This window comes from Leptodactylus fuscus, chromosome 10 (assembly GCF_031893055.1).
Source record: "Leptodactylus fuscus isolate aLepFus1 chromosome 10, aLepFus1.hap2, whole genome shotgun sequence".
In the NCBI taxonomy this organism is placed as follows: Eukaryota; Metazoa; Chordata; class Amphibia; order Anura; family Leptodactylidae; genus Leptodactylus; species Leptodactylus fuscus.
Window position 1 is genome coordinate 28,607,370 of NC_134274.1, and position 20,326 is coordinate 28,627,695.

At 42.5% G+C, this 20,326-nt stretch overlaps 1 protein-coding gene across 5 annotated transcripts in view; it reads right to left on the minus strand.

Annotated features, from left to right (window-relative positions):
- BICC1 (BicC family RNA binding protein 1) overlaps nt 1–19,574 on the minus strand; it is a 143,566-nt gene extending 123,992 nt beyond the window's left edge. For all 5 annotated transcript variants that reach the window (XM_075257495.1, XM_075257493.1, XM_075257496.1 and 2 more), the window contains exon 1: nt 19,307–19,574. In XM_075257495.1, the coding sequence (XP_075113596.1) occupies nt 19,307–19,490 (184 nt within the window). In that variant the 5' untranslated portion in view covers nt 19,491–19,574. The remainder of the gene's footprint in view (nt 1–19,306) is intronic.
- Between the last annotated feature and the right edge of the window lie 752 nt (nt 19,575–20,326).

Consider the following 20,326-nt stretch of genomic DNA (forward strand, 5'->3'; position numbering starts at 1 on the left):
TTCTGTTAGCATATTTCTTTCCCCAAAGCTAATGATGTAAAAATTCCAAGGGGATGCTCATTTTTCATTTTATCTGTCAATTTGAACATTTCCTTGGTTCGGATCCATCTTGGACAAAGCATTGAAGGAGATAAGAACTAGATGTTGCGTAAGCGGTTAGCTGAATGTGCAAAATACTGTGTGCTTTGCCAAAAGGGTTAACTGGACGCCATGTCTGGCCTCGTATAAACAGAGAAGGTTCATACTGTATACATTTCCTCCATACATGAGCTGCTCTAGTCGAGGCAAATGCAATTAACCAAATCATTACACCCAGACTGAACATAAACCGAGTGCACGTGTACTTCTTACAGGGACTTCTCTGGTGGGGAGGAACTGCTGAGAAAAGGCTCAGAATGCTTATTAAAAAAAAAAAAAAAAAAAAAAAACCCATTCTAATGATTCCTGGGTCCTAGCCTGTCTCTATATCCTAGTCCATCTCGACACACAGGAAACGCCGCTCAACCGAACACTGGTATGGCAACTCACCCAAGTCATCAGTCCAGCAATTGGATGAGCAGCCCCCTATCTGTGTGTTGAGGGGCACAACGTAGTAAAGGTTGGGGTGCATTGGAACAAAGGCAGCAAGGGATCAATATGGAGAATATTGATGCTTTAATTTTTTTTTTGCATATTATGGATTTCCTGGCTGCTTCCAATTCCGGGTCACATGACTGGAAGTAGCATCCACCTCCTGCCGCGTATTCAATAGTATGAACTCTGTTATTGTGGGCTCGTAGAGTAGATCATTGTAACAGCAAATCTAGCCCCCAATAGTACAGGTAATACTAGTGAACACTACTGAGGAGACCAATTGACTTGTGTGCTGGTTCTGATCATATGCCCACAGATTGGAACCAATTGGGAAACCTACCATGCAGAGCATGACCCGGAAATAGGAATCACTGAGTCCCCAAATAGCCCCTTACAGTTTTCTAAGTAACCAGCCTTCTTCTAGACTCCCTCTCACTGCTGATCTCCGCTTACAGTACTTCAGAATAGTCCAATTTCAAAGTGCATAAACATTGGTGCATTGCCACAAAAATAAATTCATATAGAAGTAATAAAACGCCTTGGCGAGATTTCCCCGGCCACTAAAACTTCTGGGGCATAAAAAATATTTTCCCTGATAGAAATCTGTTGAGGAACAGCTAAAAATCGTAGCGGGTTCATTCCAGTGTCAGACATATTGCTTCCTGATGGAAGTATGAAAGCGAGATAAAAAAATTTAAAACAGTTAAATTAAAAAAAAAAAAGCGACACTTTATTTATTTAGGGTTAAACATCTGCCAGAAAAGTCTAGACTTTCATCAAGATCACTGGGATAAACTCCTCCAAGCCGAGAAAAAACCCACACAATCATTTGCAGACAAGGCAAGAATTAGGTTTAGAGTGCGCCTTTTCGGAGTAATATGGAGGGGTTAAAATCTATCATTTTTATATTTATCCTGACTCGAAGGCCAAATTCGGGCCTGGAAACTTGGTCCATGCATCTGCTGTATTTACTGATCTGAACTAAGGTCAGCTGGGCCAACATGCTGAGGCCCGGTTCACATCTGTGTTCGGTATTCCATTCGGGCCCTTCCGTATGGAAACCTAAACGCATAGAAAAGCAGTTACCTGGCAAAACACGCGGACTCAGACGATAATGGGATCCGTGCAGAGAGAAATGTACGGCAAGCAGCACGTTTCTCTCCGCATGTTATGAGCGAAAACCACACTAACCTCTTTATAGTCCATGGGGTTTCTTAGGTAACCGATTTTCAATGCATATATGTTTCCGTTCGGTGGGTCCCCAAAAGCAATACCCAATGCATATGTGAACCGGGCCTCAGAGGAGTTCAGCCGAGTTGATCCATGGACAGAGTTTCCTGGTCCAAAATAGTCTATGTGATACAGCCTAAAGCCTCATGTGCATGGAAATAATATGGTAACAGAAGACCCACAAGACCTAGATAGAACAGCATGTTGTAAGAAAAAAACAAAAAAAACAATTGGGAGTGCCAGGTAGGCTTCTAATGCTAGGTTGAACACCGAAGTCTCTATGTCTGAAAGAGGATCAGAAGAATGGAAAGAGACTAGAGATGAGCGAGTAGTACTCGATCGAGTAGGTATTCGATCGAATACTACGGTATTCGAAATACTCGTACTCGATTGAGTACCACTCGCTATTCGAATGTAAAAGTTCGATGCAGAACCAGCATTGATTGGCCGAATGCTATACAGTCGGCCAATCAATGCTGGTTCTTCTCCTAACTTTAGAAGTCTTCTCCGTGCAGCTTCCCCGCAGTGTCTTCCGGCTCTTCATTCACACATTTGTAGTGCGGGCACGTGCAGTCGGCTCTGCCCAGGCCCGATGCCTGTCAGAGTGAATGAAGAGCTGGAAGACACCGCGGTTAGGCTGCAAGGAGAAGATTGCTCGGAGGATCCAGCCTGACCCTCACTCGTGGACTTGGTAAGTATAATTTGATCGAACGTTGCCTACCCCTGAAACGAGCATTTCCCCCATAGACTATAATAGGGTTTGATATTCGATTCGAGTAGTCAAATATTGAGGGGCTACTCGAAACGAATATCAAACCTCGAACATTTTACTGTTCGCTCATCTCTAAAGAGACACCATTGGATCCATTCTATGAATGACACAACCAGAACCTAAAAGACCCCATTTACCACTCACTTCTGTTCCATTCCTGCACAGCAGATCTAGTGAATTCACAGCAAAATGCGGTGATGTCGCTAAAATTAGCATCTTTTCAACAACATGTGGCCTCAGCCTTAAGGTATTGGGGAGATTCAATTCATTTTTGCCAGTTTTCTCAATGTAGGCAAAGCAGGGAAGGGAGGGCCAGTGCAGCGGCTCCTTAACCCAGCATATTCATATAACTCATACTAGTTTTTTGTTTGTTTGTTTGTTTTTTCAATGTACTGTAGATTGTGAGCCCCACATAGAGCTCACAATGTACATTTTTTTCCCTATCGGATGGAAATCCATGCAGACACAGGGAGAACATACAAACTCCTTGCAAGGCTGCAGTGCTAACCACTGAGCCACCGTGTGGCCCCATAACTCGTACTAGTTTTGTGGCGCGAGTTATAATGGAAATATATGGCAGATCCCAACCGGTGTCCATCTCTAGTCATTACCTGCACCGATCAGGCCTGGTGTACGATATGCCAGTCTTCATAAATATGCCCCATTAGGTTTCTCAAGAAGCTAAAATACATACAGTATGGATCTCTTTTTTTCTTCCCTATGAGGTGGTTTGTGCTCATTTCAAGGTCAATGATTGTCCTTCCTCAATCACTTCCTATATGATCCATTTCCAAAAATCATAAAAGTGTACTATAGGTTGATAATGTAAAAAGGTTTCAACTTATGATCTGTCTTTCTATGGCTTTATCACCCAAGTAGCGAACAACTAAATAAATCATCATCAAAGAAGCAGTTTCACAGCATCCACAGCTCTCAATAAGCAAAAAAGTAAAAACCCTATAGAAAGCAAAAAATAAAATACAAACACCTAGTAACCATTAACTCACCCCCAGCAGACTGCTCATTTCAGACAAATTCCTCAGCTCCTAATCACCAAGCCAATGTAATGCCATGCATACCCTGTGTACACATGAAAACCTTGTGAAGACGAAATATTTGGCTGCAAAGGGTTAAGTAATTAAAAGCTTTCACTGAAATATGTAAAATAACTTCATACATTTTCTGCCTGTGACCGGAGGTATACAGATACCCTTCTGTGAATGGATGAGGTATACAGATACCCTTCTGTGAATGGATGAGGTATACAGATACCCTTCTGTGAATGGATGAGGTATACAGATACCCTTCTGTGAATGGATGAGGTATACAGATACCCTTCTGTGAATGGATGAGGTATACAGATACCCTTCTCTGAATGGATGAGGTATACAGATACCCTTCTCTGAATGGATGAGGTATACAGATACCCTTCTCTGAATGGATGAGGTATACAGATACCCTTCTCTGAATGGATGAGGTATACAGATACCCTTCTCTGAATGGATGAGGTATACAGATACCCTTCTGTGAATGGATGAGATATACAGATACCCTTCTGTGAATGGATGAGGTATACAGATACCCTTCTGTGAATGGATGAGGTATACAGATACCCTTCTGTGAATGGATGAGGTATACAGATACCCTTCTGTGAATGGATGAGGTATACAGATACCCTTCTCTGAATGGATGAGGTATACAGATACCCTTCTCTGAATGGATGAGGTATACAGATACCCTTCTCTGAATGGATGAGGGACATCAGCAGTTGACATTTAATGGTTTTTATGGCCAGAGGAAGTTTTTTCTCTGGATTTTGATACATGTAGAACTCTATTTAATGAAGACAAGAAATTTAACCACCATATACCAACATCTTCATTTGACTGATGGAAAACAAAAGCACAAAACTAACCCACCTTTCCACGGATCAGAGAAGTGGATGTTCTAAATCCACATCTGCAGTTCCACGCCAGAAAATTTCAAGCATTTTTACAAAAAAGTATATCTGGGGAGGCCTGGATGTAGGACCATTGGCCAATCTTCAAAATTGACTGGACGACCTTGTCTAAGGATAGGGGGATTTTCGGGCTTTTTAATTGAAGGCCTAAGGCTACTTTTTACACAAAATTATTTCTGTTCATATTTGGCATCCATATTAAGTCAAAACCGGGAGTAGAAAAGAAAGATTTGCAGGTATTCCATATATCGCAGCCCTTCTGCTTTGGCTTAAAAACGCTGCTACAAAATACTGTTATGTGAAAATGGTCCTAAGAACCAACTCCAAAATAAATGATGCACAAAAACTACACCGTGTAAGCAAGACTCGGATACAGTTAAGAAACCTTACACCACATGTTACTTCACCGTTAACAATTTAGAACATAAATCTAACCAGCAAAATCCTGATGTCCTGACTACAAGTGTTACCCTTTAGATACTTCCTTGAGAATTCCTCAAGAGTTCCTCAAGTATATTTACTGTCAGAGAGAGGAAAGACTAACATCTCCTCTTTATACCAAGTTCACGTTACCAGCGTAACTCCCACCACAATGTTTCCGTAGTCCATAAAGTACCATGGTGATGTAGAGCCACCTATCAATACAAGAACGACTGCTTCATACCCCGGACCCTTCACATCCCATAAATAGCTCAGACAATAGCAAGACCACCAAACCCAACACAAAGGAATAGAAGAGAGCTTCAAGCCATTAGTACACAGCACAAGAAACAAAAACCACTAAAGAACTTTTCTAAAGGGTCACGGAAGAGAGGACAGATTCATCAATGTGTCTCGTGGGGAAAACGGTGCAATGAAGTCCAGAAAATGGACACAAGGAACTTCTGCCAAATTTACCTGACACCAGAGTTTGTTGTAAACTCAAGACAATAACATTGGAGATATAAGCACCAATTCCTTCTCCCATGTGAATTGGAGCTTCTGTAGCTGAGATATGAATTTTCATATCTATATTTAGCTACAGTGCCTACAGGTAGACTGAGGTAGTCTGAGACCCCTCCTGTTCTTCAGGCTATTATATATACTTGATAAAGGGGTGGCATACCCAAAAGCACATAATGTAATAGCTAATAAAGTCGATTTCTTGGATCTAAGTTTGTGGTGGAGCGCGGTTCCTTCCATTATAAAACCCAGGCCACGGGCTTTGGTCCTTCAAGTACAGGTAGTCTGAGACACCCCTCCTGCCATCATTGGAACCAGGATGTCCGTGTATGAAGAGCAAATTTCAATTTTAGGAAGGGAACAATTATTATAAAATCAGACAAAAAAACCTAAAAACTAACACTAACATTACCAGGTAGTCGCAAATAGAGGCAAATAAGCCTTTATGAAGCAACAAGTCCCCCCCGACTCCTCCACTGTGCTGGGAGATGATTTGTAAGAATTAGTAACATAACAAGGCCCTCACTAGAACATCAGTGTGCATAACTGGGTACCCAACACTGAATGTAGAGCATACACGTGTCCCAGAAGTCTAATACTCCACCATGTATCCTAACTATGGTTATTATATAAGAAAAGGTTTAGTAGATCTTAACCTTGAAAGGAAACTTTTCTTTTTATATGCAACCACGCTGGTTGTGTGCGCACGTGTCAGGCTAGGTTCACACAGCATAACTTGGAGACGATTTTGAGCTGGATCCAAGTTAAAAATTGGCTCCAAAAGCCAAAATCTCCCACTCAAGGAAAAAAAAAAAAAAAAAAAAAAAGGCATCCTGTTTAATCTGCCTGCAGATTCCACAGTGGATTCAGCCACAGAATTAGCAGCGTAAGGCACAGGGTGACCAGCTCTATAGTGTCTGGAACCAATAGCAAGTAATGCACACGGACAGAATTCAGAGAGGCGTTCCTCTGCAAATTACACAGCCTAGACCAGTGATGGTGAACCTTTTAGAGACCGAGTGCCCAAACTGCAACCCAAAACCCACTAATTTATCACAAAGTGCCAACACAGCAGTTTAACCTTAATAATGTGCGGATCCATAATTGCACAAAATTACAGACCTGCAAAAATATGGTCATACGAATGGGGCTTTATAGAGCCTTCTGCTCCACTGTGACCCCAACGGAGTCCAATCTGCTCCACAGTGGCCCCAGCACAATACAATCTGCTCCACAGTGGCCCCCACACAGTACAATTTGCTCCACAGCGGCCCCCACACAGTATAATCTGTTCCATGGATGGATGCCCAAAGAGAGGGCTCTCAGTGCCACCTCTGGAACCCGTGCCATAGGTTCACCATCATGAGCCTAGACTATAGTAGCTACTGCATGACATGTATACCAATGTTTAAAGGAGTTGTCTGTACCCAACTAGTCTATGTACTTCCCAGATCAGCAAGGACATCTTGACCCCTATGTGATTGCTGAGGCCAGGAAAGTACAGAAATGTGTGGAGACTGGAAAGCAGAAGGAGATCTGTAAGGTATGCGTGTCAGGAACAAGGCAATTTATGCGTAACAATCGTGTCCTTGCACCCGGTTGTCCAAAATCCTACAACAGCCGCAGGTAAAGGTGAGGTCATTTGATAAGATCATTCATAGACATAATGCTTATATATAGGGTCAGGTTGTTTTTAAAAGGAGATCAGGTGGGGGGGAGGGGTAATATATAAAATACTATACTGGTTTGCTTTTTTCTATACATTTTATGAACAAAATATGAAAACTCAACATACACTTTAAAAATGACAGAATATAGATAGCAGGACCAGGCATAAGCCTATGGCAGAACTGAGCAGTCTGCGCCCCATGGTATACAATTCCAGGATAAAGCTCCTAATAGTAAAACACCTAATTCATGTCCCGTTGAATGGCAAAGTTGAATATAATCTTACAACCTCCGTGCCAAGACAAGATGCCAAAAACACAGCTCTGTTTGTAACACTGGTCAACAGTGCGACTTTTAGGCTTATGTTACATTTTATTAAATTTGCAATTAAAAGACATACTTCAGAAATGTACTCGGCAGATCAGAGGGATAAGCTTGTTCAGCATCATGTCCTCACACAAACTTGGAGACATCTGCACAGAAAGTGACTGTGCAAAGCGGAAAAAAATAAAAATGTATTCCTCTGGATATAAGTCTATGACCTCTTGTTATGTAAACAGCAAATTTACTGCAACTTAAGTGATAGAAATAAATGTGTCCATAATAAATAGTATGTTCAGATTATACAGGTGAGCCGACATTAACCGTGCTGCTAGAAATAACCAATATTGGGTACAAATGTAAAAGAATCGGCCGACAAGTGGTATAGAAAGTATCTGGTCTGCTTTTGTCCTCCAAGTTCCTCCATGCCCTTTATCAGAACCTGAACCCACAGCAGTTTTGGACCAACACCGGTCTTGACCGATCCTCATCCCAACAAATATGACCTGCCTCTGTAGATGTGGACCATTACTGAGCTAGGACAGGAAGGTCAGAAGTGACATTTATTTAGGAGTACCAGGAAGTTATTATGCGCCAGACCTTCCATCTTCATACAATGGATTAGACTATCCAGACATGTTATTTATAGGCAACCCTAGAAGTCTCAACAGACACCCCAAAAAAAGATTACACCCCGAAAATCCATCTAAAGTTAATTCCAGTATTAAAAGGGGCTTTCTAGGCTTAACTGATGACCTTAGGATCCTTGTCTGAGGTGGCCACATTTTGGTGAGTGCTAGACCTTCACTGCTTACCAAGCACAGCATTGTAAGTTAGTATATAGTAGCTGTGCTTGGTATCATAGCAAGCCCATTCACCTGAATGGGACTGAGCTGCATACAGACCATATGACCAATGAATGTGATGTCATATGCCTGGGAAGGGGGAAGTTTTCAGCTGATCTTTGATGACCTATTTTAAGGTCAAGTCATCTATTCTTACATCCTAGAAAAAAAATAAAAATTATACATATATTAGGCAAGGAGATTTCTGAGACTGTATTAGCTATAAAGAAGAAAAAGGTCTATTATTGTGAATCTGCTGCTGGCTGTAGCTACATGATGGTCTATGAAGAATATAAATAAATATATTTTTATTTATATTACATTTATTTATTTTAGCCCAATACAGTATTGGATATATGAAGAGGGGATTACTTTCTCTCTCCAGTTAGAATACAGTGAGGTTATTGGTAAAATAAATAAAATGTAATAATAAATACAAAGCACAAGCTACACAGACTCCTGGAATAAGCCGACACTCTTCTGCTCTATCCTCAGAATACATCTGGCTTATTCCAAGTTCATCTGACATTCCTATTATTTTTTCCATTCCACCTGTTATCTAACAATCCGCAGATGTCTGTGTTTATATCTAGCCAGGACCATTACCTGTAAGAGGCAGCCTAAATATATACAGTAGTAATGGCTGTATACATACAGGGCACAAGGCTCTGGGGCTCTCCAGTACAGTAAATAACATTCAATAAGTTGCCGGTTAGGCTTCGATCACTTGCGCGCTGCAGTCTCTGTTGGAGACTCCATTGCAAGGTCTGCCTGAAATCGGACAAAGTGTTGAGACTTTTGTCATGTCATCCATCACATTAGATGCGTTCCCGTAGCGGTTTTTCCCGCAGCGCTTTAGTGCTGCATATCATCCCACCGTGGCCTTAGCCTAAAGTTTTGGTTTTTTCCCCCTTCATACAGGGTAATAAGAGCAGAGCTGCTTCTGGTCTGATACACAGTAACCTCCAGCATCAGCTAATCGGTGCAGGGTCCACTTGTTGCACCCCCACTGATCAGACACTGATGGCCTATCGTATCAGTTGCCAGTCTAAACTCTGTTGGGGGCCAGAAATCCCCACTATTTATCTAAACCTAATATTTTACCCCTGCGTAAAGTAATTGTTTGGGCCCAATCTGGTTCTCACAATGGCCTATCCCAGTCATGTGATACACAGGGAACCGGTTTGTTAAACGGGCCATAAGCATAAAATGGCTGTCGCCTGACATCTCCTCCAACAAACCCATGTACATGCGTGTGGCCAAACGGTGTATGGGTACTGGACGGGTAGAGGAGAGAAAGCCAAGCAATGTGGGCAGGGGCTTACCTACCCAAAATATAAGGATCAGGTATACTAAAATCCAATTGCACAATTTTCAACTTCCCCATACACATTAGATGTGTATCTGCCAATCTAATGTTTACGGCCAACTTAACAAGAGAGCAGTGACCACAGCAACATAAGGGTATCTATACACAGAGATGGTGTTCTCACTACCAAGAGGTCCCCTAAGCTTTACTTCTTACAATCTCATTTTATAGCTAGGTTGACATTGTCCCCAGTGTCTATTGGAGAACCAGAAAAACAGACTGTAAAAATAGCAGATGAGAACAGAGCCCAAGGGACCCCATTGACTATAACTGAGTCCATTCTGTTTAGATGACGGGTGAAGAAGTTGGGCTTGCAGCAGTTTTTTGTCTACCAATTTATGATGGATCGGACACAGTTGTGAACACGGCGTATTATAAGATTATTACTGAAAATACTTTAGCTGCAAACTGTGAAGCAGCAGGTTAAGGATCTCATTGATTCTACTTAGAAGCCTAATAAATGAGGTTTCTTTCCATTGAAGTTCACAGACTTGACATTTCAGCTGCTCTCCATTGTCTTCAGACACACAATAAATCTCAGCTGTTACAGCTGGAACCCAACGCACATGCTTCCGAATACAAGACAGACACCTAGACAACTAGACATTTCACTGAACAACACAGAATATCAACAAACCTGGTGACACAACGAGGACATTACTGGGAAACACAGGAGAATGGAAACTCACCAGTCCTCATGTCACATATATGAAGGGATGGCTCATCTTCTCTAAAGTTAGGACACCATAGTGACTTGTAGTTGGTGAGAAGCTGGGACTTACCATAACCACCACCACATCCGTGTTTCGTCATGGAAAACAAATGTCGCCACTATTGTATAACCTTTAAGCAAAAGGGAAACGCTATGAAGTTGGCAATGTTCACATTAACATTCGATTTTACTGCAAGCAAAAAAATGGAGACCATAAGAATGTAGTTAACCATGTTTTTGCTTCTATGTTTTCCCTTTTCTACAATATGTACTACTAAAGAAAGATTCTGGACAGAATCTGTCTCCTTCCCCCCCTGGTAGCTGACAATATAATGCTGTCCCTTGCAGGCGTCTTTTCAGCTAAATTCCCCTGCTACTCCAGAGGTTCTTCTCTTTCCCGCACATGCAGGGAAGACGGCTACTTCTGTTTGCTGCTCTGCAATAAACAGGGGATCAATGTACAGAGAACTGGGAATACATTGCTATACACTGAACACCAGGTGGAAATAAAAGTCATAACACTTCCTTGGATCCTTCTCTGGGATTCTGGTTAGTTGGTGCCCTTTGTGGGAGACGCTCTTCTTTAGAGACAATGCTCTATGGAGAATAACTCCATAATACGATATTTTAGGGAGTATGCCACATTTTTTTCTTCAGATTTGTACTTTTGTATGAGGTCTGAACTATATGAAGGTAAAGTAAGGTCCCACGCATCTGTATGGGTTATAAGGCGATGGCTGGTCAGGTAATGGAGGGGTTGTACATCTCACCCAGACTACTCAGGTGGGTGAGACGAGAAAACTCCAGAAGGAATGTTTGTTCTCAGCAGACAACTTTCTTCTGCTGAGCATTTTGGTAAATGCTCAGTACTGGGCTGGATTTTTAGGAATGGCAGGTAGGATTGGTAGTGGGACCTGTCATTCCACCCCCCTCCAGTCCACACTTTGGGGATGTTCCGGCAGCAACTCGCTGTAGAGAGTCTCCTCGTCAAGGAGGCTTAAGAAGCCAGCTCCAGCAGCAACACTTTGGCAGAGCTTGGCTGGAGAGCTGACAGATAGGTCATATTTTTGGAGCTGTGTCCTGAATGATTCTACTGGCTTTTGGATTTCTGTGATTCTAGGTGAGGTAACCTATTCTATGTTTAGTTAGAGCCTAGCCGGGCAGGGATTTATTTTTGTATTGTTGCCATTGTTGCTGCACTGCCTTTTGTGAGTGAAAATAAAACTCTACTTTTGTTTTGGACTAAACAAACTGGACTTGTGCGTCTATGCCACCCCACCTAGCAACCCCAGACCCTGACAGGGTCTATAATGATTTCATACAAAACTCCTCGTATGACGACTTTAGACTGGAACAAAATGGAGGCTTCATGACAGAACTTTCAAATTTTATGCAACATCTGCAAATCACAGGGAACTTGTGGGCAGTGTGTAATGTATATGGACCATAGCTGCTCAAAATTGAAAAGACTCAGTATCTAAAACCAAATACTAAATCCGGCAATTTTCACTTTGGCCACAAAGCCTAATAGACTATCTTCTGATGAATCTGTATTCTCTCTGTATTTGCATTACAGACAATCGACAGGATTACAACATAAAATAACACCAGGGACCCATCATGGCATCCACTATTGTGAATAATGCCACAGCTTATCTGTTACCCTCGCATAAACCTCAGCGAGTCAGCGCCAAACTATTGCTGCCTATGGCCATGATTGTGCTGTAAAGCACAGGCCATAAAGTAGGCCACCCCATAATCAAATGCAGAAAATAGAAAAGAAAAAAAATTGAAAATAAGTCAGATTATAAAAAAATACTGTTTTCTGATTTTAATTAAAAAAATATATATTAATACTCAAGTTTGGCTTAAATTTTAGATAATTTAGTGCCAACAAACTACAGCAGTCAATGCATTGACCTAAATGCTACAATAAACATGAGGAGGCGTAATGCCGAAAACAGCGATCAACAGCTCTGTCCAAGTATCATTCAAATGTAGTCACCGGGGATCTGCGCGCTTTCCCGCTGTGATCGGATGGAACTACTTCTGCAGATGTGCAGAGCTCGTACTGATAGATTTAGTGTGATGTATTATATTCCACAAGAACAGCCCTGCTAGATAAAATGACCAAAAATTCATCGTTTTGTTGGTCAACTTACTCTCTGTAAGAGCGCAGATTATTTTATTTGACTTTATGAAGCTTTTTGTTAGTCTATCAGTTGTATCTGTGAGTGTTGTCACTCCAAGTGCGCAATGTGAGCCTTATAGGGGTTTACTGCAAAAGAAGAAGCAGGAAACACAATGGCGTTCTATTGGTGACATGCCACGGGGCATTTACAACCTTGACAGCAAGAGGAGTCTCCCAAGACGGGTCTTTTATATCACTTATGTAGTAGAAAAACTGGATCTTCACAAAGCACATATCTATGTAATGTATGCACTAGTAGGAGGGCTGAAAATGTGACAGCGAAGGGTTTAAACCCAAATATAAGTTTTTGCCACCATAATACCAAGCTGGAAACAGTAAAGCAGCCCTTAATAAATGGTGTAGAGTTGGACTCGTTGAACTTTAGATCAATGGTTGTGTGACTAGATATTAATCTGTTAAGCGGTTAGCACTTATACATAGAGCCGGGTGTGAAGGGGCAAAACATGACAAGGAACCTGAACCTGAACCATGCATTGCCCCAGAAGCCCCCACAATAGGAACAACATAGTAGAAGTTGGGTTTCCGTTCTGAGATGTTTGTAGGTTTTGATCTTGGCATCCAGGACTTTGCAATTGGCGTTAAAGTCATGGAGTTGGGACAAGTTTTGGGTAGAGTCAGAAAAAGAGTTACTAACTTGGGCTTCAAAACTAAAATTATTTATATTATAGTTCTACTGGTTGGACCAGAAATGAAGAGGCTCAGGTAAGCGCCACAGCCAAGCACTGGTCTCAATGGCCACCTGACGGCCATCAGGGACATCAATGCTTTTTGTGACAGCACTGACATGAGCCCCCCAAATGAAACGGGGAACACAATGCTGAAATGGGGGAATGAGGGAAGGGAGGCACTTTTTTTTTTGCCCACCCCTGCGGTCATTCCATGAAAAGTGATGCGGGAAAAACCATGAAGCATGGACGCCATGTTTTTCCCTGCAGCCTGCTACATGCGGCCTTAGCCTGTTGCTGATTTTGCAGGGTTTTCTGAGCCAAAGTCAAGAATGTATACAAAAGAAATAGGAAATTTATAGGAAGCTTCTACCTCCTGCTCGATCCACACCTGACTTTGGCTCACAAAAACCACAGCAAAATCTGTTGATGGGGAGGGGGAGAGAACAAACATACTGCGTTTCTGCGATGTGTCACCTTCACTCCAATTTTGAGATTTGAACGGAACTGCAATACCAGACACCGTCCATTGACAATAGTGGAGCAGTTTGCAGGTGAAATCACCATATCTGTAATGCATTTCCTTGCAGGAGACACAAAGAACTCCACAATCCTCATATGGCTTTTCTGTGTAATTCCCAATATGACCAGACAACCAGAGCAAGGAACATTCCCTGTAACTATTACAGAACCAGAAAGCCCCCCCCTCTCTATTAACCCTAAACTAATAGGGGAGGTAAAATAAATCTCCTAAACCAGACAAACCGCTGCAATGATGCAACCGGCTAAATAGACATATAGCAATTCTAAGGCAAAACTATCCAGAGAGATGTGGAAACCGTCGGCCACAACATCTGTCCAACGCTGCCTGAACTAAAATACAACTTGGATCGGAGTCGAGGAGGTCGCAATACAGGAAGTTCTTCAGTTTGAAATGAGGAGATTTTCCTTCCAGACTCTGGCGGCTCCGAGGAAGATTATTCATCCCTTTTCCAGCCTCAAATCACACACTATAGGCAGGCGAAATGATTCACTCAACTCCCAGAAAGCCTCCGTCTTCCTGACAGTGGTAACGCTTAAGATGTGTCTTTGTTACGTCTCCCGCCACCCCCACAACTTGCACTTTCATATAAATACTCACAGCCGACGCTCCTTTGTAATACAAGTCACTTTCTTCCTCATCTGTGCTCAGGCTACATTCTTTCCTTAGAAAGCTCCAAGCCCCTAACTTGGAAGCAGATGTTCTTCATTTTGTAAATTATGTTATTGTGCAGAGATTTCTGAGGGCCCAACAACGACGTTCAATTAAAAACATTTTTCGTCCCATCCTTGGCCTTTACTATAATAGAAGAGGCTGCTACAAGGACGGTCCAGCAATATAAATGAGTCTAGGAAAGTTTAGGTAGGAGCATCTTGCTTACATTGCGGCCTAACCTGGGACCCCATAGCGAAATCTGTAATGGTTCCATTTATAATACTTGTGGATCTCTGTGCAGTTGTACCCCATAAAACAATACGTCACTTTTTTTTTGGATAGTGGACAGAGACTTGAGTTATATCAGAAGTCAATACCGGCATAGATTTTGGTTCAGGTGCACACATTAAGAGGATGGCGCCTCTCAGTAATACGGAGCATCTTGCACCTTATAAGAATAAGTCTGGCAAAAGAAACACCAACCTAATAAATCTGCCCTCCGATTGGATTTACACATTCCATATAAAACTAATCCTAGAAATACATAGCAATGTTCTGCTTGTTCTGGGTTAAAGGTCGCTTGTAGGACTAAGATCCTTTGACTCCTTAGGGGAAAACCTAGTAAACAAGCTAGAGACTTCCTACGGAAAAATAAATAAATAAAAAGATTGTAAAATCTCAGTTCAGAGGGTAACTAGCATTAATGGATTCTGGTACTGCAATATGTCAAATACAGCTCTAAGAATGTAACATGGGATCCAAAACATAATTAAAGGGGAGGTCTCATCACTCAGGTGATCCAAGCATAGCGGATATTGCCAAAAGTATTTGACATTAGATGTGCTCATTTCCCCTCCAAGCAAGCTGTATACCTCCCAACCATCCCATATTCAGCGGGGCAGTCCTGGATTCCGGGTCCAGTCCCGCTGCCTCAGTCACATCTCGTCTGTATCCTCAAGAAAGCACTTTGTCAAAAGACAGACCCACCAATTGTAAAATGGGATAAATTTATTAAGGATATCAATAAAATGAGATAAAAATAGTAAAAAGGAACAAGCAAAAAAAAGGGGGTAGGCCAATGTTGCCTTAATGCATCACATATGGAGGAATAAAAACATTAATACAATACAAGGACATAGGTAGTGGCATAAACGTATCTATATGCTAACAAGTAGCTAAAAGCATCTCAGTGACACAAAGTGTATAAGAATAGAGAGTGAACTCATAATAACACAATCAAGTGGATACATAAAGATATACAAAGTGACAATATCATAATAAACCACCGCCAGTCTGTCCTTAGAGATATAACATGAGTCTCACCAAAAATATGAGAACGTGCCCCGATGCATGTTTCCCCATACTGGTTTCTTCGGGGCTCTTTCTCATATGGTGAGACGCATGTTATAATTCTAAGGACAGAATGGCAGTGTTTTATTATGATAATGCCACTTTGTATAACTTTATTATCCACTTGATCGTATTATTATGAGTTCACTCTCTGTTGTACACATGTTGTTACTGGGGTTCTTTTAGCTACTTGTTAGTATATAGATACATTTATACCACCACCTATGTCCTTGTATTGTAGTAATGTTTTTATTCCTCCATATGTGATGCATTAAGGCAACATTGGCCTCCCCCTTTCGTTCCCTCTTTCTTTGTTCCTTTTACTATTTTTGTCATGTCATTTTAGAGACCATCAAGTTGACCATTTGTTCCTGCTGAAGCCAATCACAGACCTCAGCGTATCCGTCAGCGATTCCCTACAGCGACCACATAACATCAGTACTACAACCTGGTAAACAAATAGTGGGGAAACCAGTGTGGTGGGACGAGATCTCATTGCAAGTAATCCTGCTTTTATTATTTTATGCCAATTCTTGTTTTTACTCCCCATTTTTACTGGACAATTCCTGCAATAACACGACCAACCTGTGAAGAAGTGTGGCATTATTTTCAGAAGTAAACCACTATAAACCTTTTTAAAAGAGCTACCCCAACTGGACACCTCTTTAGTTAGTAGGACCATGTTCACACACAAATTGTCATCTGCATTGTTCAATAGACAACTAAAGCCACATATTGGCCCAGATTCACAATTGTAGGCACAGAAAAGAGGAAGCGGGGGGGGGGGGGAGACTTAAACGTGCCCCAATTCATCAAAACAGTGTTGAAAAATTCTGACAAAGTAAGCCAACTAAAAACAGATTTACTTCCGGCACCAGCCCCTGTGATAAATCTGGTGAAATTGATGAGTTTCTATTAGTAAATCTGGGCCATTAAGTCCATTCAATGGTAAAAGCCTGATGTGTCGTGGACCTGCTGAGAAGAAACTACTGTCATGTTACTAATGTATACACATCTGTTTATACAGTATGAGGACGTCATAGAAAACCAGGAAAAATATATAATAAACCAATGCAATACACCAGAGGTCTCCAAGCAGTGCCCCTCCATCTGTAACAACAATACAACTTGTTGAGAGTTGTATCCAGCTGGGCAATGCTACACACCAGTTATAAGATATTTGTTTATAAAAGTTCTCATGAAAGCATTGATAGGTGGCGCTAACGAGTCATTGCACTTGGAACCTGGAAGTAGCATAACTCATTGTGGTGGTATCCTGATACTCTTCCCCAACCCCCAGCCACTGACTCAGGAACCACTTAAGTATCTCAAATCTGATCCATGTGTGATAAATTTGACTGCAGAGTCAGATAAAAAGTACTGTGAGGACCCTATAGAGCAATGTAGCATGTGACAAGCAATCCACAAGACCTGGATACAACCCTATTGGATGGATAGATTAGATTAGAATAGATAGATAGATAGATAGATAGATAGATAGATAGATAGATAGATAGATAGATAGATAGATAGATAGAGTGAGTGCAGAGGAAACTATAACAAGTTAGTATATGGTAATTCTACAAAGTTTGTAAAACAGACTCAAAAAACAAGCTGAATCTTGGGGATCCTAAATAATAATGTGAGTTCTGGGGACCCCATAAGGTAACAGAACTGTGAGGATCCTATATATTTATTTCTGGGTCTCCTATAGGGAGAGTTGCAGAGTTTTCCATGCAATAAATTCTGGGCTCACCTACAGTGAATGCAGAGGTTCCCTATAGGGAGTGCTAAGGTGACTATATTGGGTCTCCTGTAGTAAGTGCTGAGGTTTTCTTTTATCCAGTAAGTAACGAGGTTTCTATATAGTAAGTGCTGGGGTCTCCTATACCAAGGCCTGATAGAACTGCCTATATAGTACATGCAGGGGTCCCTATAGTAAGGTTTCTATAAGTCCTGACTGAAAAACTTATGCAGTAAGCATTGGGGTAGCTATTCTGAGTCTGGAGATCCCTATAAGTTACCCCCTATAGTAAGTGCAGGTATTCCCTCTTATAGAGAGTTCTGACATATATATATATAGCAAGTTCCTTATCCTGGGGTATCTATATCTCCTCTATTATGGTGAGTCCTGAGATATCCGTAGTCTAAGTGCTGTGGTCCCCTATAGTGAGTCTTCAGATATCTATATAACATGTGCTGTGGCTACCTATTATACAGAATCCTGAGGAATTTCTACAATAAGTACTGTGGTTGCTTACAGAGTCCAGAGTTATCCATATAGGAAGTCAATGTATCTATATAGTAAATTTCTGGGCTCCCCCATAGGCATCTATATAGTAACTTTGTGGCTCGCCTATAGTGAGTCCTGAGGAACCTATATAATGAGCAATGTGGTCCCCTATAGTGAACTCTGAGGTATCTATATAGTGAGCGCTGGGCTCCCCTATCCTGTGGTACCTATATACTGAATGCAGGGTTTCCCTATCCTGTGGTACATATATACTGAGTGCTGCCCCATCCCCCCCTATCCTGTGGTACCTATATATTGAGTGCTGCCCCCCTCCCCCAACCTGTGGTACCTATATACTGAGTGCAGTGCTCCCTCATCCTGTGGTACCTATATACTAAGTTCAGGGCTCCCCTATCCTGTGGTACCTAGATACTGAGTGCAAAGCTCCCATATCCCATGGTACCTATATACTGAGTGCAGGGCTGCTCTAATATACTGAGTGCTGGGCCCCCTATCCTGTGGTACCTATGTACTGAGTGAAGGCTCCCCTATCCTGGGCTCCCTAATATAGTAAGTGCAGGGCCCCCTATCCTGGGATACCTATATACTGAGCGCTGGAGCCCCCTATCCTGAGATACCTAATATAGTAAGTGCAGGGCCCCCCTATCCTGTGGTACCCATGTACTGAGTGAGGGCTCCCCTATCCTAGGCTCCCTAATATAGTAAGTGCATGGCCCCCCTATCCTGGGATACCTATATACTGAGCGCTGGAGCCCCCTATCCTGAGATACCTAATATAGTAAGTGCAGGGCCCCCCTATCCTGTGGTACCCATGTACTGAGTGAGGGCTCCCCTATCCTAGGCTCCCTAATATAGTAAGTGCATGGCCCCCCTATCCTGGGATACCTATATACTGAGTGCTGGGCCCCCTATCCTATGGTACCCATATACTGAGTGAGGGCTCCCCTATCCTAGGCTCCCTAATATAGTAAGTGCATGGCCCCCCCTATCCTGGGATACCTATATACTGAGTGAGGGCTCCCCTATCCTAGGCTCCCTAATATAGTAAGTGCATGGCCCCCCTATCCTGGGATACCTATATACTGAGTGCTGGGCCCCCTATCCTGGGATACCTATACACTGAGTGAGGGCTCCCCAGTATAGTCAGTGCGGGGCTCTCTCTCCAGACAGCGGGGCTGGATGAGTCACACATGTAGTCGGGCTCCAGGCTGCATTGTTTGCTGAAGTTTCTCCGTTACCTTGTAACATGGTCTCCAGCTTCTTCCTATCCACTCGGAACCTCTCTTCTCCCCAGTCCGGGTCGTGGGGGGCGGGAGAGTCGTCCTCGGAGCCGGGGAGCGGGGAGTCGGTGCTCCTCTCGCTGTTGGAGCCCGGGTCTGACTGGTTCATGTATCCGCTCATGGAGTCGCACTGAGCTGCCATCGTACCGGAGAATAAATGCGCCCAAGTCAGCGCTTCCAGCGGCCGACCATATACAGAGGGCTGGGGAAGAGAGAGCCCGGGAACCGCTAGCTGCAGGACCGGAGCCGGACTGAGTCAGTGAGTGAGCTCCCTCTCTGGCTGCCCGACACACTCACATACAAGTCTACACGTGACGTCACCAGGAGGACACACATACATGTGCGCTCACCCTGCTGATGATGTCACCAGTGGCGGCTCTCACTTGTATGTACGTCACAGGGTCACACTTGTGCTGTATACCGCTGCCCTCCAATAATCTCCTAATAACCCATAAGTGATGAGCTGACTGATTGCCGCAATGAGCTGCCTCACTTATGGTCTGCACTAGTGTGAACACAGTCCTAGCTGTCACAAGGTGTTGTGTTATATCGCAGTGGGGTTGTACAGGGTGACTTATTTATTACTACTAGAGGCGCCATTATCCCTAATGCCCTTGTCACCTGCAGCGTGCACACCCCGGGCCGCGCCTAAAGCTGAAACCTATGGAAATACAGAAGATTTATAGTTCACACGTAAATAACGTGTGGCTTATTTTGGCACCGGAAAAAAAAAAGCTTCCTAATTAGGAATTTGGACCTTGCCAAGCTTTTTTTGGAGCTTTTTTTTTTTTGTAAAAACAGCATTAAAAAAAAGCCAAGCTGTTTTCCCCTCCTGTAAAGTGAATGGGCTGTAAAAAACGCGTAACTTTTTTTGCAAAAAACGTGCGGTTTTCGCCTCCCATTCACTTCTATTGCTTTCTTCAGTCGGAAAACACCTGAAGAAAGGTCATGTCGCTTCTTTTTCTCTGCTAGCAGTCT